The sequence below is a fragment of the Gekko japonicus genome, unplaced genomic scaffold (assembly GCF_001447785.1).
Source record: "Gekko japonicus isolate JY-2015 unplaced genomic scaffold, Gekko_japonicus_V1.1 scaffold346, whole genome shotgun sequence".
NCBI classification, from domain to species: Eukaryota; Metazoa; Chordata; class Lepidosauria; order Squamata; family Gekkonidae; genus Gekko; species Gekko japonicus.
Window position 1 is genome coordinate 111,873 of NW_015161414.1, and position 24,223 is coordinate 136,095.

At 44.2% G+C, this 24,223-nt stretch overlaps 1 protein-coding gene across 1 annotated transcript in view; it reads right to left on the bottom strand.

Moving 5' to 3' along the window:
- Positions 1-10,425: 10,425 nt before the first annotated feature.
- Positions 10,426-24,223, bottom strand: part of YEATS2 (YEATS domain containing 2) — a 48,701-nt gene continuing 34,903 nt past the window's right edge. The window contains exons 25-30 of the mRNA XM_015427464.1: positions 23,234-23,313; positions 19,813-20,011; positions 15,224-15,450; positions 13,170-13,244; positions 12,100-12,173; positions 10,426-10,944 (exon numbers count right to left, since the gene is read on the bottom strand). Coding sequence (XP_015282950.1) covers positions 10,836-10,944; positions 12,100-12,173; positions 13,170-13,244; positions 15,224-15,450; positions 19,813-20,011; positions 23,234-23,313 — 764 coding nt within the window. The 3' untranslated portion in view covers positions 10,426-10,835. The remainder of the gene's footprint in view (positions 10,945-12,099; positions 12,174-13,169; positions 13,245-15,223; positions 15,451-19,812; positions 20,012-23,233; positions 23,314-24,223) is intronic.

Sequence of the window (24,223 nt, forward strand, 5' to 3'; positions counted from 1 at the left end):
AAAGCAGAGTCGACAAAAAGTGGCCACTCAAAGTTCCCTCTAAGCTGAGTTAGTGTGGGCTAGCTCACACCGGCTCACACATTTTTGTCTTAGCTCAGGAAGGATGGCTCCAGAGCAAACTCATTTATGCAGTGGTAGCCAAATCGCTCGCTCACAGCTTTCATGCCAGGAGCTCACGAAGTAGAATCTTTGCTCACAGGGCTCCACAGCTTGGAGGGAGCACTGAAACACCACAATGGGCAAGTAGTCTTGCAGAGTCGCACAGGACACCTCCAAGTAAATATGGGTGGGTTGTTTTAAAGGGGCATCCATCCATACTAAATCTTTGGAAGCACATTGCAATAAAGCCCCTACAACTGTATACAGAAATACTGAGCTTCCCTACCATTTGCCACAACTAGCCCACCACACAACCAGGATCAAGACTCCTAAGTGGACCAACAGACTCGTTTGAGAAACTGAGTATTACATTACAACACCTCTGGAACATTACAGATCAGTAGAGGCAGCACTGCACAGTGGTCAGAGTTGCAGATTGATGTGGGGAGACCCAGGTTTGTATTCTCACTCTGCTGGCTGAGTGACCCCGGGCCAAATCTTCCCTTCTCTACCTAACCTACCCCACAGGGTTGTGAGGATAAAATGGAGAGTCATGGACAAAATTGCAGGGTAGCTGCTGGAGCCTCTCCCCAAGATACCCTCCATGTTTCAGGAACATTGAACCAGGGGGTCCAATTCTACGGGCCCCCAAACAGGTTGCCCCCATCCCCTCCATTGTTCTCTATGGTGGGAAAGGAAGTTACTTTTTTCCCACTATAGAGAACAATGGAGGGGATGGGGCAACCTGTTTGGAGACCTGTAGAATTGGACCCCCTGGTCCAATATTCTTCAAACGTGGTTGATATCTTGGGGAGAGGCTCCAGCAGCTACCCTGCGATTTTGGAGCCTCTCCCTCAAGCCCCCTCTCCTCCAGCCGCCAGAATATACCCTACGTTTTTGCCATTGACTTCAATGGCCCATAGGATATAATGGGGCCGAAATTGACATTCAGCTGGCCCTTTTTCAGGCCTGGCATTCTAGCACGGAGCCTGGAAACGGAGGAGAAGGAAGGGGGGGCCGCTCTGCAGGCAGTTTTTCAGGCCCAGACCCTGAAAAAGGCGGGGAGGGCAGCTCAGCAGCCCCCCCCCTGCGGTGGTTGCAGGTGCCGCCGAAAGTAGCGGCGGGGGGCCTAGGAGCCAGAATGACCTCTCGCGTGTAATGTCCGAACGCCACTCGGACATCACACGCGAGAGGTGGAATTTGCCCCTACAAGTCCAAGGCCACCACCCTGGGGCTCAGGGAGGCAAGGGAACGTTTCGCCCTGCCCTTCCCCCACGCGCGGGCATCGCAGCTGCCACCGGGAACAGTGACGGCGGCTATAACTTTGTAAAGAGCCCCTCCTGACAGCTGTGGGAGCCAGAATGACATCACACGCGAGAAGTGGAATTTGCCCCTACGAGTCCAAGGGCACCACTCCGGGGCTCAGGGAGGCAAGGGAACATTTCGCCCCACCCCTCCCCCTGCGCAGGCGTCGCAGCCGCCGCCGAGAACACGTGAGAGGTGAAATTTGCCCCTACGAGTCCAAGGCCACCACCCCGGGGCTCAGGGAGGCAAGAGAACGTTTCGCCCCACCCCTCCCCCTGCGCAGGTGTCGCAGCTGCCGCCGAGAACAGCGGCGATAACTTTTGAAAGAGCCCCTCCCGAAAGCTGGGGGAGCCAGAATGACCTCTCGCATGAGCGGCAACGCTGCTCGGACATCACACACGAGAGGTGAAATTTGCCCCTACAAGTCCAAGGCCACCACGCCAGGACTCAGGGAGGCAAGGCAACGTTTAGCCCTGCCCCTCCCCCCCGCGCGGGTGTCGCAGCTACCGCCGAGAACAGCGACGGCGGCCATAACTTTTTAAAGAGCCCCTCCCGAGAGCTGGGGGAGCCAGAATGACCTCTCGTGTGATGTCTGAACACCGCTCGGACATCACACACGAGAGGTGGAATTTGCCCCTACGAGTCCAAGGCTCAGGGAGGCAGGAGAACGTTTTGCCCCCCCCCCTGTGGGCATCACAGCCGCCGCCGAGAACAGCTGCGGCGTCAAAGGCCACCACTGGGGCTCAGGCCACCGGGGCTCAGGGAGGCGAGGGAACGTTTCGCCCCCCCCCCCACCGTGTCCCAACTGATGGCTGGTGGGAGCAAGGGGCGGGGGTTATGTGCCCGCCCCGGGCTCCTGACTGGCGGAGTGGTGCTCCGGTGTGCTCCGGCAGGAACCAAGGCCTGCTGCTAGTACTGATTTCCACTGCACCCCTCCATGCAATGTTGTGTGTTCCTGGGAGGGCAATTCTACATCAGAAATCACAGCAGCCAGAAGCCTGTATTCCAGTAAGACTATGGGAAGAAACCACAGTAGTATGGAAGGCAAGAGTTGGGAGTTCTATTCAGGGCCTATACATTTTTCAGATATAGTTCTGACCAGATTAAAGTTTACCATGATGGAGTCAGCTCTCATGGAGGTCCATCAGTAGCTATTAGCCACAAAGTATAAATAGGAACTCTAGGTCTGGGGCAAATGATGCACTGTATTCTTGGTGCTTGGGGGGGGGGCAACAGTGGGAGGGCTTCTAATGTCCTGGCCCCACTGGTGGATCTACTGATGGCACCTGGTATTTTTGGCCACTGTGTGACAGAGTGTTGGACTGGATGGGCCATTGGCCTGATCCCACATTGACTTTTCTTATGTCATCTGATGTCTGCAGAGTCTCCAAAGCTTAAAACACCGGCAGTTTCTTGTCCTAGTTTTGCATTCCATCAGACCTCAGCCAAAGCTATTTAAGGACTGTTTGCCAAGCCTTTGTCTTCATATTTGTGAACACTGTGCATCCTGTACTGTGTGCTTGGTGGCACCATGCTGTGGCCACATCAGTGAGCAGGTATCTGTTATCAGATTCCCACTGCATGTATTCTATCTGAACAGGACATCTGTTCTTCTGTGCCACATATGAGGGATATTTTCACTTCCTATGGCAGAATGCTTAGTTTTTTTTTTTTTTAATTAAGGTAGGAAGTAGCCTTGGAACTGTTTCCAAGAATGGCCTCATCAACTTTTTACAGAAGTAGGATTGCACATAATGCAGCCACAGTGGTGCTTCCTGTCATAGTAAATCAGAAGTAGGTATAACCATTTAATTTACGAGGTAACAAAACCCTTCAAAATTTGAAAGGCCACTTCATACCTGGGAAAGACTTTAGTGTACTAAATAGCATGAACCACACTCCCATATGTATTTGGCTGTGGCCTTGTAGTAGGGTTAACAAAGAAGGAAAAAAATGAAATGGTGCAAAGGGAAAAGAATCTTTAATAATTATACAACCCCTATGTGTTTTGCATGCAGCTTCGTCAGGGGGTATCTATTGTGAGAATACAAAATATAAAAGAGTAATTACATCATTATTCAAAAATTGTTAAAATACAGGACAATTTCACAGAGCATGTACAGAGTACATTTCATCTTGCTTTTAGAAATTTTAGAAATTGTAGAAATGGGAAACTTTGCTGAGAGGAGCATCAAAACCTGTTTTAATAGGGTTGTAACTTAATATTTTGTATTGTTTTATTGTTTTATCTGGCAATATGCCCTGTAAGCCGCCCTGAGCCTTCGGGGAGGGCGGGATAGAAATGTGAATAATAAATAAATAAATAGACATTAATATTTATACAATTGAACTAGTGTTAACCTATACTACATATTACATAATTACAAAGGAATCTCTGTTTAAATTGTTAATTAGGCATTAAAGAACCATACTGATCTTTCAGATTCTTTTTAGTATCGTTCCCATGCATACACTTGAACAAAGTGAGCTGTCTGGACTTGCCCTGGCTCTTAGTAGGGTTGCCAGCCTCCAGGTGGAAAACCACAAGGCAAACAAAAATGGACCACAATGTGAAGATTGTTACATACTACACAAAAACACCATGAATACAGGTACCTATAACCACTCCTGTAAACTGATTCTAAATAACATTTCTGATAAATGTATATTGATACAATGAACAAAATTGTTGTTAGACCACAAACTTATGTTTCCAAGGATAGCATACACTAATAGTAAAGCCCCCCCCCCAAAGATGAGGGCTAATGAATGATACATGCTACCACACCCACAAGGTGCTAGACAATCAATATCAAATGTATGACAAACAACTCAAAAACCAACAATAGCTCAACAGAAGAAAATAGCCCCACAGAAGACAATGGTAGTTTCCTGTTTCAATCTCAAATCTTCAAATCTTGAGCTTGTAAATTAGTTGAGAAATTGGTCTAAAAATGTACAGATGCATTTAGGATTAGTTTAACAGCAAAAGTTTAAGAACTACACTTACCAAAGTAATTGTATTGTATCCATATATATTTATCAGGAGTGGTTATATGTACCTGTATTCACAGTGTTTTTGTATAGTATGTAACAGCCTCCCAAGTGGGGCCTGGAGGTCTCCCAGAATAACAACTGAGTTTTGGACTACAGAGATAAGTTCCCCTGGAGAAGATGGCTGCTTCGAAGAGTGGACTGTAAGGCATTATACCCTGCTGAGGTCCCTGCCCTCCCCTGCTCCACTCTCAAATCTCCAATAATTTTCCAACCTGAGTTAGCAATCCTATCTATTAGATACCATAATCACAGCTTCTCAGTGGGCGTATTGTGGAAAGAATTTTCAGAAATATAGAAAGTTTGGGGTTAAAATGAACAAAATAGTTGATACAGAATCCACATATGTATATCTGTCTTGCAAACAAACAGGCTTGACCTTTTCTCACTAAAGATGTAACACATTCCATGCCCAGCCCAGGTGTGACTCTCACAATAAGCATCTGGTCAGGCAAACAAGTTTGAGATGTGACAGATCCCCCCCAATTTCCTGGACCATAAAATACATGACCATTTGTGCAGCTGGGACTTCAAATCCACATTGAAAATTTCATGGGAAAACAGAAGTTCAAACAAACCCTGATTTTATCTCAGCTATAACACCAAAAGGACAGTTTGTTTGAATCAATATGAGTATGAGACCCACAATTTAAAGACAATAGCAATTGCAGCTGGACCCTAATTCAATATGCAAATCCCAGAGACAAGATTTCACATACCTTAGAAAGATAGCTTTGAAGTAGCTATTTGGCAGCTTCAAAGAAACCAGTAAGCCCAAATGATGGGAAACAAACATCCCAGTAAATGAGTGTGAACTTTTGGTATAAGGAAGGGATTTTACAATCGCAACTTCCAGGAAAACAATTTTTCAGTAGCCAATTTCCACCTGTAAATTGGTACATGTGATAGGATTATCAAGAAAACGCTTTAATCTTTGGGTATAAATACGGCTGGGGTTCCCACAGATTTTCGTTGGCCTCTGAAAACTCAGGACCCTCCTGGGCTATCTGGAGCCAACCCAAAGAGATCTCTTTGCTTAGTTGCATGCTTTGGGGTGGGATATCTTTTTTGTCTGCATGTTAATTTTTGTGTGTGTTTACTATCCATAGTTATTGAAATAAATGTGTATTGTGTGTCAGGTGATACAGCGTCTTGCTGTTCTTCTTGCCAGGTAAACGCTGAATACTGAGCCTTTTAGTATAAACCAATAAACACTCGTTCACAGACATGTGCAGACACACACCCACACACCCAAGATTCTCACAACACGTATAAACTGTGAAGAGCTTGCAGTGCCCTCGTTCTCATTATTTCCAATGTGTGAATCAGTTCTAAGATTCCTCTCCCAACTCATTGAGTCTGCGGTTTTTGAAAGCCTTTTTTTCTGGTGGAAGTTGGTTGCTATAGCAACATGTTCTTCAAGCCTTGCTATCATGCAGCAATTTAAAAATTGACCTCTTTCTACTATCGACTTATTCATAAGGCAACTATTTTAGAAAAGCTACAGGTCAAGGAAAAGTGGAGCATCGTTTTATTTTTAAGGCTACATTGCTTATTGACAACTGGGGTGAAGCAGGGCCAGCTGACCCAGGTGGAACTGGAGACTGTATAAATTTAATAAATATGCCAAGTCAGGACTTTGGTGAAAGTGTAAACTTTGAATGGCAGTAATAGTTGATAGGATACTTTGTAGATAGTCTTCCTTTGGCATGAGTCTCAGCACTTTGGCCACAGGGATGTCAGTCAGATCCCTCTTTCCCCACTTTGCTTCTGTTTCATAGCCAAAGGGGCCTATAGCGCACTCAGTAGGGATCTGTCTCCACTGAAGAAAGAGGAGACTTACTGTATGCTGTGTCATCATAGGCAATAGGGACCTTGGGAGTATTGTACAGAAAGCTGAACGATTATAGTGAATTTGTGAAAGGAATAGAAAATGAATACTCAAGTCCATATGACTCTAAAAGTTCTTCAAGCTAATGTTGGAATATACTTTAATTAATTTAAAAGTTTTGTCCCCTCTTTTCAACTCAAAGGTTTCCCAGGAGGCTAGCAGGTAAACTAAAAACAGTACATCAAAAATAAATTATATGTCTATAAAATATTACACAAAACCTAGCAATGCAGCAACAACTTTACCTACAGAGAGGGAGCAGTGAAAAATGGGTAAATACGTTTGGGGTTTTTTTTTTGCTAGAGAAAGTGGATACCAGGCAAATGAAGGGTTTTCCAGAGCTGGGGTGCTAAGTACTGAGAAGACCTTGTTTTACTTGTATTAAGTGAAATCAACAGACAATTAACAACTGATATATAACTTGTATGATTGTTGCTTTAAGACAGAACTCACAGTTCTTATAAAATATAGCAGAAAAAGTTGTTTTTCAGAACCTGAAAAAAGAGCTAGGCTAGAATTCCAGGGAAGCAGAAGCTTTGACTTATGTCTAGATGTGAATGGGTAAGTAGTGCGATTCTTTCCAAGACTGGTGAGGTATGTTCTCAGTTGTTAATGACTGTCAGTCATCTTGACACAGTAATCTGAAAAACTGATGCTTCCATTCCTTGAAGACAACTGTTATGTAAAGGTAAACGTTCCCTTGCTTGAAAGCCAGTCAAATCCAACTCTAGGGTTGCGGAGCTCATCTCCGTTTCAAAGCCGAAGAGCCAGCGCTGTCCGAAGACGTTTCTGTGGTCATGTGGCCAGCATGATTAAACACCAAGGTGCACGGAACGCTGTGACCTTCCCACCGAAGTGGTACCTATTTATCTACTTGCAATGTCTTGCTTTCGAACTGCTAGGTTGGCAGGAGCTGGAACTAGAGATGGGAGCTCACTCCATCATGCAGCACCCGGGTCTCGAACTGCTGAACTACTGACCTTCCACAGCCTGCAGTTCAGCGTCTTAACCACTTGAGCCACCGCAGCTCAAGTACCTCAGTTGTACACTGTTATGTACAACACAGTATAATAGCTTAATCTGTATGGAATCAGAACATGGATACTCTTGACCAAATCTTGTTTATCCAGGAAAGGCCACAAGTGGTGCACCAACCAAGGCTGGGCAAAGGTACTGTTTTCCACAGCTGAGACCTGTGCCATGGTCCCAGTAGCATCTCTAAATCAAAAGCTTGCTCTTGCATGGCTAGCATACCAGCACAACTGCCTGGGCTACCAGTCTCTACCTCACTAAGCATTTGTCAGTTCTTCATGTGGGTGGATGTCCACTTTAAACAAGATACTGTATGAGCACCAAGTCCCATATGCAAGTTTTTCTGCCACAGTGTTGCATTTAAATTAGGCTTCATCCACTGGTAAAGATGTGTGCTGCTGCCATTCAAGGGAGAACAGATTAGAGGCAGCTCAAAGGCCATTGTTTGTATGGGGATGGTGATTCAACAGTCCACCCTCATGGAAATGTGGGGGCCAGCCAGTTTTTGATTTATAAATACCTATGGGCTCAAAATATAACCAAAAGGAAGTTTCTTCATCACAGAGGGGAGCTCAGGCAGTGATCCTTGTGTCAGACTACCAGTATTACAAGTTCACTCAAGAACGTTCCTATCGTTTCCCCCCCCCCCCCCCCCCATATTGAAGAATACGCAGGATTGGTAAAATTAGCTCTTCCTGTCCAAGAGAAGTCATGACAAGATGAAGTTTTTTAGGATTTTTTTTTTGGTCATTTTGGTTCCGTGTACTAAAAAGGTATTGGACTTGGGGTTTTGTTTAGGATTTTGCATGAGCCAGTATAGCTGCTTATACTTTTTTTTTTAAGGAATCTGCCTTTTGGGGTAAGGAAACAAGGGCCAAAAATCACTTGGTCACTGTAAAGCACAGGAAAGTTGGAATGTGATGTGATGCCTTCATAACTGTGAAGTGCTTCAGCTGTCTCATGTGAATTTGGTCTAAGGCTAACTTTCATCCATTTCCGTTCTCCCACCTTCCTTCTGGCATTGACAGCCCTGTGACAAAGCGAATTTTGTGCTGCTTTTGAGGAATAAGCAACACTATCTGACTGTTCCTCTGTGTAAAACAATGACTTAGTAATAGAATTGGGAGTGATGAGTGGTGATCCACCTGGACAGAGGCATGATGTAGCAGGGAAGAGTTCTGCCTTAACATGGCACCTGTCAGTCCAGTACAGTCGAACTGAATATATGGTTGCATTCTCTCTGCTTCTGGATGAAAGTCCACCTGTTCCCCACTAGGCTATTTCCACTCCTATTGGCCGCATCTCCTTATCCCCAGTGGTCCACTAGAGCCACTAACAAATTGAGAACAATTTCTCCAGAGCCAGATTTGATGCTTTTCCATCGGCAGTTCTTTCTGGAAGATTTCAACGTATCCCAAGGCATTTGAGACTTTGTTCATGCTCCTCTGAGTCAATAGAGACCCTCCCCCATATTTTATTTAATTGCTCTTATTATGCAGAAGAAAGAGCCCTCTTAATTACACCTATATTAAGGTCATTTAGGGTCCAAGGACAACTAGCAATCCATTCTGAGGAACTTGTGCTGAAATATCTATTGGAGGACAAATCCATTGCAATATCAAGGAACGTTGCTAAATTTCTTTTTATTGCATTTGCAAAGCGCAAGCTCCTCCTTAATACTCCTTATGATGTCTCTTCTCTGTAATGTTTTGGTAACTTGGGTTTGCTTTTTTGATCCTGTATGCTGTTTGATGGGTCTTTGACCGTAATAAATAATAATGAATGTTAAGGCACCTGTCAGTCCTCTCCCCACTGCAAAAGAGCAGCATGGGCTCAGAGCAGGAAAAAAGCCCAACCCCATCATATTTAAGAAAGAAAATTTATTGTAAAATGTATTTTACACAATTATACATTATAGTACAGGCAATGCGGAAGAGTTAAGCAATGGACCAGCGTGGGCAACTGTTTGTAAGGCAGTCTTCAACTGACTGGGAGAGTATTGCTCTGCGCCAGCAAAAGCAACTAGTGTATGTGAAACCTGATTTAATTTAGTTTAACCTTTACCAAAAGTTAGTCTTGTTAGAGTAATTGCTAGATAGTGTTTCTATTTTCCAATGAAAAGGGAAAAAAGCCCAAATGAAAAATTAAATCTGATGCATCCTAGATTTTGTCGGAACAGATGTTTTCAGGTCCACTGAGAAGTAGCACCTTCGTTCTCACAAGCGTCAAGAGCTTTCAAAAAGCAATCTATAATGTTAGACTGATTATGAATATTGAAAGGAATATTAATATATAATAAATTAACTTTCCTACAAGAAAAATCAAATGATAGACTAACAGTAAAAATGATACGAGAGGTTAGCTAAATGCTAATTAACTGGCCTGAGAGTTCCATGAACTGGAAGAGGCTGTATATGGACCGTACTGCTTTTGTGTTTTTCAAAATTCATTTTTAGTATTCTGGAGTGTTATAGCCACCACAAATATGAAGCTTGCAAAGAGTTTGAAGGAAGCAGATTCCCCTCCACTTTATTTTGTCCCAACTGCCAACGTTCATGTGGGCTAAATCATTTCTATGATCAGGAATTCAAGCAAAGGGGCTCTTCCCTATTTAATATTTTCAGTCAGCAAGTAGAGTAAGGTTGGCTCACAATCAGCAAAAACAACGGTTAGCTGTCCCAACTATAAAAGCTTTATTTTCTGGCCAAGCAAAGGATCTCAAGCCAATGGCAGCCCATAGGACAAAAAGGCAAAATAGTATCACTTACAGCATGAATGACATCATTTATTGCCCAACCAAGTGACATCAAGCTGTGTGACCACTTCCTGGTGACAGCTGATTTCAGATAATTGATTATTGTGTCTTGGACAATCTTGCAGATGACTCCAAACTGACCTCTGAGACGAGTTAGCACTTTTGCTTCCATAAATGCAGATCTGTTCTGAGAGTTTGCTTTGTCATTTTGCACCACAACTGAATACTTGCTCACAGCTTTCAAGTATACTTGTCCCACAGTGCCACCCTAAGAAGAGTTGCACCCTTCTAAGTCCAATGACTACTAAGGGGGGTACCTGTATGGAAAGTCACTCACTGTCTATGACTGATTTTCATCTCCATGCCAGGGGCTGTTAACCTCCCAAAGGCATCTCTAGATTATTCTTATAGGGGCCCTATGTAATGAATAATTTTCATACTAGAAACACAGCCCCAATAACCTAGGCCATGATCTAATGCATTACTCAGAACTGTCACAGCAAGCTGGCTTAGGAACAAGTACCAATTAAATCGCAGTCTTAAAAAAATCCCCTTCCCCAAATTAGAACATTACTTTGTAGCATTCAAGTATCTTGTTCCTGCAAGGTAACTGAGCTCTTCAGAACTAAAGCACATATTCAGAGAAAGAAGTTGTGACAAAGTCCTCCTCCTAGCGTTCATGTCGCTTTTCGGCCCAGATCACTGTTCTTCACTCAGTATTCCCATATGCTTGTTTGTAAGAAAGTCCAGAAAGGGAATGTTACAGATGGCTTGGTGGATATTCATCACAGTGATTTCTCTTGGTGTCCTGTAGAGAAAAATAAACCAAAGGAATGTAAGAAGTCAGGCATCTGCTTAGCATTCTATAAGCGAATGTTAACAAAATTTATATAGGATAAATGTAGAAAATAAAATATTGCCATGAGCATAGGGTTGCTAGCTCCAGCTTGGGAACTTCCAGGAGATTTGGAGATGGTGCCTGGGGAGTGTGGAGTTTGGGGAGGCAGTTCAGTGGGGGTGTGATGTCACACTAGGACTTCCATTTCTCCTAAACTCTATGATATATCATAGAGTCTGTCCCCAAAGAGCTATTTCTTCCAGGGGAACTGATCTCTGTAGTCTGGAGACTAGTGGTAAGCAATGTTCCCTCTAAGCTGTGGAGTCTTGTGAGCAAGAATTCTACTTTGTGAGCTCCGGGCATTAAAGTTGTGAGCCAGCGATTTGGCTACTGCATAAATTAGGTTGCTCTGGAGCCCTCCCTCCTGAGCTGAGACAAAAATGTGTGAGCCGGAGGCCGAAAAACTGCGAGCTAGCTCACACGGACTCAGCTTAGAGGGAACACTGGTGGTAAGAGTCTCCAGTGGGGAGAATTCCAGGTCACACCTTGAGGCTGGGAGCCCTGTATGAATGTGCTGTAGAGTGTAGAGTGTGATTTACAGGATTCTTCAGTGTTATGAAATGAAAGCAAGAGCCCATATTTCAGTTCCATGTTTTCTTAAAAATTAAGCAAGTGATATTTAACGTAGACAAAAGGACATATGGATGTATTTTTCCAAATTACACCTTATATCTACAGACAGGTTTCAAAGAATTAGGCAAACACAGTGCAATCTTTTCACTTCTTTGAACACCAGGCCCGCACGGTGTCACAGAACAAGCTACTCTTGAAGGTTTCCTCAGCTGAAAGAGTAGCTTGCTTTGTGGCACTGGCTGTGGGACTATTTGAGATATTCAACTACAAAGTATCTCTGGGCATCTACCACAAGTGAGCAGAAAATATGGAACCATAACTTGTGAAAGTTTGGGACTCATCTGGAGTCCAACAGCATTATATAATTTTAAAATCAATATTTTTGTTGCAGTCTCTAAAATAATACAGAATTCCACATCATCATATGAAAACATACCATGGCTATAGATACTTAGGATCTGGAAAGTGCACGTGACAGGAAATCAAGTTTACCTATTGTGAGGAACTCTTTGGTAGCCAACAGCCATTGCTTCCCTTAATATATCACTTGCCAATTGTTCTGTGGCCTGTTACAGAGGAAGTTTCAAAGAGGGAGAGAATATAAACACCAAAGGAATATTTTTAATAATACTGTCATGTTTTATAACCCCCGAGTACCCTCCTTCCCAGAATACTGTCCATGAGCTCATTGACCACAGAACAACAAAGGCTGCGGTCACACGGAGCATTAGCCACACTACAGAGAAGGAAGATAGGCGGATTTTCCGGGCGCGATCACACCGCAACATCTGGGAAGCGTAGAGCTCCCGTGGCTAACCCGAGGCTTCCCGCCGAAGATGCGCCGTAAAAACTAGTACCTCCAAGGGGCAAGGGCGAGCGTCTGATCACGTTTCTGGTGGTAGCTCGTGGCATCCGGCGCCCGCCCATGTCCCGTCACGAAATGGGTTTGTTTTCCCCTAAGTCTCCACAGGATGTGCACAAGCACCCAACGGCGCATGCGCACGAAGAGGAAAGCGAAAGTTCCGTTGCTGTGCAGAATCGCGCATGCTGTTGAATGCGAAACCAAAAGTTCCACTCCTCCGTCCTTCGGCTTAAAAGAAAATAAATGACCCCGTTTGCCACGGCAGCGGCGCCTAGTCATTGCTGGTGTGATTGCGCTGCGCCGCTTCTTTGCCGCGCTGCAGGGTCATCGTGTGATCGCCACCCTCGTTTACCCGCCGGCGCTGAGGGAAGGACCCGTGGTGTGCCGCTGGCGCGTCTGATTGCGTAATCGCAGCTCAAACTGTGCCGGGGCAATTAGCCATACCTCCCCCCGTGATATCTGGCCCGTGTGACCGGGGCTAATATTAGGTTTTAGATTTATGTTACCTGTCAAGCTGAATGCTGTACAACGTCTGGACACACCTTTAGTAAAAGGTGCCTTAATCCTATATAGTTAGGACTTTGGGCATGCAGCACCAAAGATCCAATGGCTTAATTTAAGTTTTCTGCACTTCCCTTAACAGTTTATGTTTTTGAGTACCATAGTTTTGCATTGCTGAATAAAAGAGATCATTGCTTACCTTTAAAATCATATCTTCTATTACTGAGGCATAAATGTTCTTGTGCAGCTCTGCAGGCTGAAAGGAAATACCAATCTACCAAACAAGACAGAAAGAATAAAATACTGCTATTCTGGATTACTGAGCCACATTGTCACCTATTTGCTCAGAAGTAGTGGTAAATAAGCATTTAGCAAGGTTTGTTAGACAAATTCATGAAGGACAGGTCCACAAGTTGGAATGGCTAAATGGACCTCCAGTTCTACAGGGAACTACACTTTCCTGATTACAAAAGACCAGAGACATACCACTGGAAACAGTCATCAACTTGTGATTTCCCAATAAGCATCTCTTGTTGCTGTTTGAAATGGAAACCTGCACTAGTCCCATCCAGCAAGGCAATTTTTATATTCACTGTGAACTTACATTCACTCAAGGTAGTATCAGTACAGCACATTTCTAGGAGTTGAATCCCATCAACTTTTCTGCAGATTTACAAGGGAGGAGAGGTGATTTCAAACAATTCCCCTCCACACTGCAGCCTCACACCATTTGTCCACAAGGGTCCCACCATCCCCAGCATAGAATTTTTGTGGCTCAAAGGGAACACTCTACCCTTTGTGTCAGCATGAAAGCTGATAGGATCCAACCCTAAGCACAATTATTTAGGAGTCAGTCCCATTTTGTTAAATTATGCTTGCTCCCAAGTAAGTAAGTGTGCAGAGACTGCAGCCTGCTGATGTTAAACTCAAGATAAAGGCACTTTGTTAATATTAGGGCATTGAACATATGAAGCTACCATCAAGATCACTGTTGTCTATTCTGGCTGCCTGATCTGCTTCACTTGAAAATGATGGGGTCTGAATCTGGGACCTCTGAATGTAAAGCAGATGCTCTGTCCAAGGCCCATTACTATTTTATTGTTTATAATTTGCTCTTTAAGTGGCTCTAAATATTTCAGTACAGGTTCCAGACCCTGGGACATTATTAGGCAGCATCCTCTGGAAAACTAGGCTCCTGGAAAAGATCACCCTCCTGCTTCTGAAGGCCTGCATATCCTGTTCATAATGTGAGGGGGAAACTTTCTTCTTAAGCTCATTTTCAATCATCTGAAGCTCCTGTCAAGAAACTGTGATCATCTTAATTATAGGGGAGAGGTAATGTCATTTTCAAGTACATTATTTTTATGATGTCAAATATCTTAACAGACTTATTGTTATGGAGCTGTACATAATATTTTAGGTTCAAGTGCAAAGCATTCTTTTGTTGAGACCACAACAAAAAAAGGAGGAAAATTACTTCGTGAGCCTGCATTCTGGTAACAGCTCAAAACAGCTGCCTGTTGGCGCCAAAAGCTAAGATTTGCAGAAGTGCATATCACGTGACAACCTAGGATCAGTAGATTAGTACTGTCAGCTCCATGACAGACCCCCATGATCCTTCAGCAAAGGATTGGAATTTGTGATCCTGACTTTCTAGTTCTAAACTTTCCAACTATTTAAAAGAATGGTCTTCTCCTTGTGAAACGGCCTGTGTGCAGAGATCATCATCTGAGGCCACTGTCTAAGCCCCCCTCCCCTTTGGAACTACAAGGGGCTACCAGAGACGGGGCCTTTTCTGTGATTGCACCTCAACAGTGAAATTCCATCTTTAGGCACATTTACCTATCCCCCAAAGTCTCGATGACAGATTGTATATTGTTTACTAAATGTGATGGAACCCACCCTGAGCCTGCTATGCGGGGAGGGCGGGATATAAATAGAATAAAATGCATAAATACACTGCTGCTCTCTGTATTTTGGATTTTATATTATATTGTTTTAAGATGGTTTTGTAATGCAAATTTTTATATTGTTTAAAATCTGTAAGCCAATTTTGGGTGGCCAATCCGGATGGAAACAAAGGAGAGACCATTTTTAAAATAAATAGTAAATATCAGTTTGACAGCCAGCCTTAAAAGAAAGGCAGTCTTGGCAGCTCTAAATTTGCTGGCTGTACATGTCAAGAAAAAGCTAATATACTGCTAACAGCTCAAGGCAATGAATACTTTTCCCTTCTAAAGCCTTCTTCTCTACCTGTTGCGCTGCCTCGCTCACAAACTCTGATGCAGGCTCCGAAGGTAGGTAGAATTTTGCCTCCTCTTGCTTCTCCTCCTGCTCCTTTTTAATGTTTGTTTTCACAGGCTCAGTAACGTTGAGAATGTCAACTTCTTCATCATTTTCTGGCTCCTGCTTGAGGAAATGCTCCAACTCTTCAAGCTTTTGGCACAGCTCTTCCCCAATGGTATAAGACGACGAGCATTCTTTCCCAGGAAGCAACCGGCAAGACAGGAGTTCGAGAGAGCATTTACTAACAAATTTATACCAAGTGACAGATGTATGCGAACAGAAGATGTTCAGAGTCCACCTGTTCTGCAAAAAGCCCTAACCACAACTACGCCATACTAAAGCATGATCTCTGCCAATGGCAAGACTGAAACTGCACAATAAGGGTATTCACAGATTAATATTTTCAGAGCACTGGAGCCTAACTATTCTAGAGGAGCAACTTCAACTCTAACAGTTGGGTAACAACATAATGCAAAGGAAAGCCATGCTGCTGTGGGCGGAGGCTGTCTGCTGTTTGGGAAAAAACCCTGTTTGCTCATTTTAAAAAGATTTTTAAAAAACTATAGGAATGGAGAATGGGAACACAATGTTCAATCAAAACATTAAAAAAATGAGAACGATATTTACATGGTGGGCTGTGCATTTGGGAAGAGTACGTAAAGCCTTGCATCATTTTGTTAAGTTCTGTCAAGTGTTACATGTGTAGTCATGTGACTATGTGTCGGGGGGGGAAAAGATTTAAGCACAGTTGTAAAACTGCTCTGGGGAGTGTATCATCTAGCTCCACTAATGCCTATAAGAAAAAGGGCCGCTCCAGTTACTAAGAGACAAAAAAATATGGCCAAGGCCAATGATGCAAGTAAAGTAAAAATATATTTTATTACTTGGTTAAAATTCCCTATGTGTTTTACCAACAGGCTTCTTCAGGGGAATCTGTTAGTCTTGCAGTCTTTCTTCAACAAGAGTACAAGATCAGTAGCTAGCAATACCTACAACAGCCATGTCAATTCCTGTGAAATCTACCTTCATTCCCCTTGGGAGAGGAAGAATCAAGTTTTTCTCACCCCACTTTGGTCAGAGGCCACTGCAGACAAACTAAGAAGAAAGTACACTCATATTGTGGGTAGCAATGGCACTATCAAACCCCCCATCACTCTAGAAATGTTACATGTATCCAGCCTTATTTTCGGCAATAAGCATTTTTTGAAGAGCCAATAATCCAACCCTGAAAATACATTTAATTTCAACATATGTTCGTTTTGGTGCCCTCCCAGTTGCACAGACAACCTTGAGGTATAACTCTGCACAGGTCTAGTGCTTTCCCAGAAGTAGCCAAAATGGGAATTGTCCATCCACATTTAATACATGCTTACAGCAAGCAACCATAAAGAAAATGCCACCTGAAATATCCCCCTTGGCAGAATACAGAGGGAAGGGTGCTTTGGGATTTGATTCGGGGTGGCTCGTGAACTGAACCCATCCAAATGGGCCCCGCCTAACCAAATCAGTTCAGTTCCCCATTTCTTGTGGCTGCGACTTGCCTTGGCCAGGAGAAAGGGGAAGGGGACTACCCTGGAAGGGACTTCCCTTCCCCTTTTCTTCTGGCCGTGGATCATCGGGGCTAGATGAAAGGGGAGAGTGCCTGGGAAAGGACTTCCTTTCCCCCTTTCTCCTGGTCACGGCTCACTGCACCTGGGAGAAAAGGGGCGGGGATTGCCCAGGAAGGGTTAAATGGGTAGTGGACCCACTCAGCTGTTAGGTTTAAATGGGTGCTAGGTAGCTATTTAAGCCTAACAGCTGAGTGGTGGACCATGTACTGCTCTGCTGTTAGGGTTAAAAGGCTAGCTCTGAACAACCAAATCAAACTTTCCAAAAGTCCAGTAAATGTTTGGGGAAGGAGGCTTGTGGGCTGGTTTGTGCCCATCCCTATGTAACACTCTACAAACAGTCACCACATAGCCCAAGAGTCCAAACACAGCCCAAGAGTCCAAAGCAGGCTGGATCATGCTTAAAGTAATACAAATGGGGACCTGCAAAGAACTTGCGGTAAGGGTGCATCCCTACCCCACCTTTGCTTCCTTCCCTCTTCCTTAGCAATCTTCCCCCTCTTTCTCCTTCATCAATCTTTCTCAACTCTTTCTCCTCCATCCCCTTCTCTGCCAGTCTCCCCATTTCTCCCCTTCTCCTTCTGTCAACCTACTGCCATCTCTCTTTCGCTGTCCACCCCTTCTGTCAACCTGCCCCTCTCTTTCCCCCCCTCCCCTTTCCTATCAACCTACCCCTCTCTTTTTCTCCCCCTCCCTTTTCCTATCAACCTACCCCTCTCTTTTGCCCCATCTCTTCTCCGTCAATCTACCCCCCGTCAACCTACCCCCTCTCTAGTTCTCTCCTTCTCTGACAGTCATCCTGTTCCCCACCTTTGATTACTCCCCTCTCCCACCACCCCTTCTCTGTCTCTCTTCTTCCTTCCCTCACCCCCTTCTGTTACCTTATGTCTCCTTGTTTTTCCTCTATCTCCCCCCCCCCCATTAATCTTTTTCTATCTCTCCTTTCCCTATCAGTTACTTGGATCCTGCCTGCTACTGGATTGTCCCTGGCTCACAGGGCCTTTCTGCAGCTGTCTCTCCTGGCCTGCTTTCCTGGCCTGTCCTCCCACCAGCCCTATCCCAGCTTTCTGTCCAGGGCGCCTCCAAACTGTCTGCCCAGCACCCTCACTGGGGCCCATGCCAAGCTGTTGCGCCCCAGCAGCGGGACGAGGATGTCCAGTGTCGGTGGCAGCCACAAAGTGTCACATGCCTTTTGCAGCACCAGCAAGTGGCCACCTGAGAGTGACGCTGCTGTGGCCAACCCCATGTAACCTGCCAGTGTGTGTAAGGACAGGGGCAGAGGAACAGCCCTGTTGCCACTGGCTCCCTTGCCTCCCAGCCTCTTGTGATCCAGCTGTAGGAGAAGGCTGCCTGGTGTCTGTAGCAGCAGAGGGTTGCCCAGAGCTCTGTTGCCTCTGCGCCTCAGAGGATGGTGAGGAGAGGAAGCAATGGTGGGCTCATGGTGGCAGCACCCCTCCCCCCCAACATTGCTACCTCACCACCTCAGAAGGTTCTGAGGACAGGCAGGGCTGGCAGCAGGTGGTTTTGCACAGGTGCTGAGAAATGTTTTTTGGGGGGATTAGAAACCTCCCATCCGTTTTTGATTTTTGGTAAACCCAGTGGTTCCCCCAGATTTGTAGAAAAACCTCCTTTCTTTCCATCGGGTCACGATCTGCAGATTTAAGAATGTGCAGATCAGAGCAGAGTTGGCTATTAGAATATGTAAGAAGTCTGCCTTTTCTACTGACCCACTTCAGGTGTGCCCACAGGGTTTGTGTAATAGATGCTTAGTACAAACAGGGGTCATTTCCTGCAGGAGTGCACAGGAGTGGAGCTCCAGCAGTAAAGAGCCCGGGGGTGGGCACATGCAACAAGCTCCACCCCCTGCTCCCAGCAGCCCTCAGTCAGAGCAAGAAACAGCCAGGTAAGTTGCAGAGACCCCCTGGCCCCCCAATCAAAACAGTCCAATGGCACCTTTAAGACCAAGTTTTATTCAGGTACAAGCTCTCCCTACTCTGTGAGGACAGATCTGCACATCCACTTCTGACACACTTCCGGTGACGTCAGGGGTGTGTGGCATATGCAAATAAGTTATGCTAATGAGCTCCTGCAGTTCTTTTTCTACGAAATGACCCCAAAGCACAATCATGGCTCTAGACCTTTGACTGCCAGATACACTTGGGCATTTTCAACAAAACTACTGCAATCTCTTCTCGCACCAAAGCTGCAAAGTAAGAAACAATATACACAGCTTTCTGTTTTTTGCTCACTACCTATCCCTTAAGCAACTCGGGCTGATGCAATACTGCATATATTGTACAAAGATCAAGTACAGCAACATCCTGTGTGAGCCTGTCCTTTTCTTGCTCCCTCCTCTATTCTTTTTTTAAATTGTCAGATACTTTCCAATCAAATGACACTTTACTTCCACTTCTGCTGCTTCAGTTTTGGAAACAGAGGGGAAACACAAAGTTCTTTGCAGCATTGCAAAATGTTGCGCCTCTCTATTAAAACCAATTTTCTTCTTCACTCATTTTTACCACACTGACATTTGAAACCTACCCTTTCCAAGAAACCATACCTGTAGGTTAAATACACACCCAATGTTATGGTAAGAATGTAGAGCGATATATGTTTCCAGAGAATAAAAATGGCTTCTGAACTACATGTTCTGGGGAGTGTGTATGTGTGTGGGGCGGGGGAAGAAGAGTTTGAGGGAGGACAGTAGACTTATTTCCAGCCAACAATATAAAAATATTTCTTACAACAATTCCACCCGCTCCTAACTTAATGAAACCCAATTCAAAACAACAGTAATACTAATCTACAGTCAAACAAACAGGTTGCCATGAATGGGTCAAAGCTACATCAGCACCAGAAGGCTGGCAGTCCTCTGAGCAACTCCGAGAAAGCTATCCCCCCCCATCCCACAAAGAGAACTTCCAGAGTTCTGGAATCCCTTTCTCTTACCTGGTTCACTGTCTATTTGTGTCAGTATATCCTCTATGGAGTCTTCACTCCTCAGTGTTTCTGGATCAGGAGGTGTATAGCCTCGGGAACGACACCAATGTACAACCTGCTTAGTTTTCAGGGGGCTAATACTATGAAATTTTGGGTGCTTCTCTATGATTTCTTGGAGGATTTTCCTTACTGTCAGTCCTCGTTGCCACTGCAGAGGTAAAAAAGTAACACAGAACAAGGGTTTGGTTTAATATCAAGGAGTTTTATACTCATGTTTTACAAGATGAGACTGCTGATGATACAGCTAATTGTGGTAATTTAGGGAAACAGGAGCCTGAATGTTCTTTCTTGGGGGGCCAAGCAAGAGTTATGGGTTCTGTTGCAGGACTGTTATGTGGAGTTACGTTCTTCACAGAACACCTTAACTTTAGTTTTCTCATCTGTAAATCAGGCTTCTTCTCTGGCTCTCTTACTGTACTTCCAGACCATTCCAAACAGAAGAGGCACTTATTCTAAGGCGCCCCTCACTGATCACTGTTTTGACATGTTGGTAACTATGCAACATGCTTGTCCATGTTACCTGGTAGCCACTGACTTTGGATCAGCACTGTACGAACCAAACTGTAAGTAACATGAATGGATCTCCCCTTTGTTAGTTTTTTTAAGTATTAACAGTAGACACTGTAGAGGATTGAGAGGAGAGAATTTGGATCAGGGCTCAAGCTCAGTATGTGTTTTACTCTTCACCCACACTGTTCTTCCAGCTTCAATCACACATGCACAGAGACAGTGCTTGTTCCAGACAGAAACATGTCCCTCCTCACCATTCATCAAATCGCTCCAGGGGATGCAGGAGTAAGAAAAATGTTGTGTATGTGTGAGAGAGAGGGAAGGATTAACTTGTCCAAGTCAGGCCCCATCTATAGATACTAGTCGTATACCAATATCCCATCTGCTCTAGCTCTAAATGTATAAGTTTCAGATGCCTGGGCTCTCCAGACCACAGTTTATCCCAAATCCCACTATATTGGGAAGCCCCCTTACAGGTAAGTGTAATCACCCTGATTAGTTCTGATATTTAACTTGCTAAAGGTTTGCAAGTTTGGAACAACTTTGAAAGAAACCCCCATTTAGTTCTAGCTCATGGCAACTGAAAACAATGCCAGTCTTATCTGAGTGCCCTCCCTGCCTCTCCACACATTCTGTACACAACAGAAGGACAAAACACAAAAGAGCAACAGCACAACGAACAAGGAAAACCAAATGAATAGCAATTTCTGAACCCCAAAGGCCAGCCAAACAACTAGAAGAGGCCATTCTCTTTATCATGTAATGAAACAGTTATAATCATAGGCAGAGCATTACACTGAAGGCGGCTTCATTCTGTTGATGCTACTGCTACAGGCCTTCCTTGCACAGCAGGAGGAGGAGGAGGAGGAAGGATTTATACCCCACCATTCACTACCTGAAGGAGTCTCAGAGTGACTTACAATCTCCTTTCCCTTCCCACAACAGGCGCCCTGTGAGGTACATGGGGCTGAGAGAGCCCTGAGAGAACTGCTCTTGAAAGAACAGCTCTGAAAAATAAATTGTAACTGACCCGAGGTCACACCAGCAGCTGCATGTGGAGGAATGGGGAATCAAAGCCCGTTCTCCCAGATTACAGTCCGTGCTCCTAACCACTACATCAAACTGGCTCTCATATTATTACAGAGACTGAGTGGGAGAGATACTTAAGTTGATTGTTCCCCCAGCATGGTTAAGCTTATGTAGGCAAACCTGATACCACTTAATAATGAAAAAAACAACAGTATCATTTAACTTTTGCATACTGCTTTTACATACATTGATTTGGATCAAAACACAACCATCTGTGGAAGGTGTATGAATTTCCCCCATATTCTCTTCCTCCCCAAGCATCCTTTTCAACCCCTGGAAAGAGGGCTATAGATGCAGTCAGGAGGAGGGAACCAAACTGCCCTGCTCCTCCCTCATTTCCAAGAGCAGCTGTACTGATAAAAAAAGGATGCAGGGGCAATTTCCTCTTTTTCCTCCTCCTCATTGCAGCCCTCATATGGCTTTTTGTTCATGCAAGTCCTGTTATTCAGCTTTCTATTAGGGGTGTACGCGCGTACACACACACATCGGTATTTTCCTGGTTCGGTTATACCAAATCTGAAAAACATCAGTATTTGTTGATATTCCCGAATTCCAGTATTGGTATTCTGTCCAATTATACCCTATGGGGACCATCTGGGCATCCAATGAAAGGAGCATGCTGTGCTGCCTCAGCAGCGTGACTCCAGAGACTGAGGGGGTTTAAAGTTTAAATCCCCCCTCTCTGGAGTTGCACCACAGCAGTAGCACACTCCCTTCATTGAAGGGAAGGCGCGACTCAGGGGGGGTGTTTGAAATGCCTCCACGATCTTTTCTCCCTTCTCCAGCTGGCCTGCAGCCACAGGCCAGCCAGAAAGGAAGAAAATATTGGAGAGGCACTTAAACATGCCTCCCTGTCCCTTCTCCAACTGGCCATCAGCTGTGAGCCAGCTCGAAAAAGAAGGAAAGATTGGGGAGGCATGTTTAAATGCCTCCTCATGCCTTCCCCAGCTCGCCAGCTGTAGCGGGCAGGCTGAGGAAGGGAGGAAAGATCAAGATTTAAACATGCCTCCCTGTCCCTTCTCCAGTTGGCTGGCGGCTGTGGGCTACCTGGATAAGGGAGGAAAGATTGGGGAGGCTGGGAAAGGAAACAAAGTATGTGGGGGCATTTAAACATGCCTCCCGTCCTTTCCCCAGCTCACCCACAGCAGCGGGCTGGCTGGGGAAGGGAGAAAAGATCGCCCCCCTCGCCAGCCATTTAAATCTAATAGTCAGCAGCCCTGGGATGGTGAATGCACCCGAATAAAAGCCGAATACGATCAGCTTTTATTCAGGATCTCCTTATCAGTTTGATTAATCAGATTAGAGAATCTGATTCAGCTGAATAAATACTTGAAAAATACTGATAAAGTATTTGTTGGGTATTTATTCGGTTCGGCTTAGCCAAATGCACATTCCTACTTTCTGCTGGTCAAAAGTGTGTGTGTGTGGGGGAGATATGGAAAATCCATATCCACCAGTGCTTTCCACTGACAGCTGGTGCAACTCAGGCCTTTATCTCAATATGTTGAAACTCTAAAAGAACAATGCTGCCATTTAAACTATTATTCACATTTTATAATATGAAATACAAGTAGAAATGAAATTCAAATTTATTTACATTTTACTCAGCTAAAGTCTTGCAAAACAAAACAAATCTATACTAAAAACAAGTAATCACTTTAGAGAGACAAAAGGCTTTTGGAGGCAATCCCACCATATTATATGCCACATTTTAAGTTAGCCATTTCTTCTAATTTTTAATTCCATTGGTAGAGTAAACAAAAATGGTTACCTCAGCAGCCCTCCGTTTCCCAATATTCCAGCTATAATATTGTTCCACTGAACTGGCACAGAAAGAATTTGTATCTTCGGCTAAACAGCAGGGAAAAAATACACATACACCTCAAATATTGTCTTTTAAAAGCTCTTAAAGAAAATTCATTTTGTGATTATTTTTGAAATCCTTCTCAAGAGGAAACCCCCCTCCCACCACCAGAGTTGTATAATGCATTGTAAAGCTAAGGAAAGAGATTTTTATAGAGATCTCAAAGTGACCACACTTCTCTTTTGGATGCTTTAAAAAGAGAATTAACAATGTTCACCATGAAGATTAATCAGGAAGAACACTATACAAACAAGGGAGTTCTTTATAGCTTTATGTTTCTCAGAAGATGGGAATCCTGTGTGACACTGGAGGAAACTGGAAATCTTTGTGGAAATTTTTAGGGAACTGAAGGAACCTTCTGTGCATTTGGAAGTACTGTGAGAAGATGGCTACTTGTGAAGGTAAATTATGACTCAGACACAGAGAAGTACCTGTAGATTTCCAGAATCAACACTTTGGGAAGTGGGAGACTGAAAGCAGTTTTGAGGTTTTTGTGTATGCTACTTGGACAGCCAACAGTAGTCCTCCATTGTCTTTCCTCAAAGAGAGGACGTGTAACAAGACAAGGCTCTCTTAGTGGTATCATACATATGGTGTATCATACACACCATATGAATAGCTACAAAAATTGCAGCTTTGAAAAGGTTGGCATTTTGCCATAGGTAAGAGAGAGCCAATTGTCCTAATGGCTCAACTAATCAGCAGCGCCAGAATAAGTCACTGCACTCATTTGTAAAGTTAGGCAGAGGAAAAACACTTTATAACAATAGTTTTAATCACAATGGGGAAAAATGTGGAACTTGGCGAATAGAATTATCCCTTCTCAACCTACTGTTTGTTGGATACAAGAATCCACAAATGTAATAAAAGAGCAAAAATATCATAATACAGACGTTA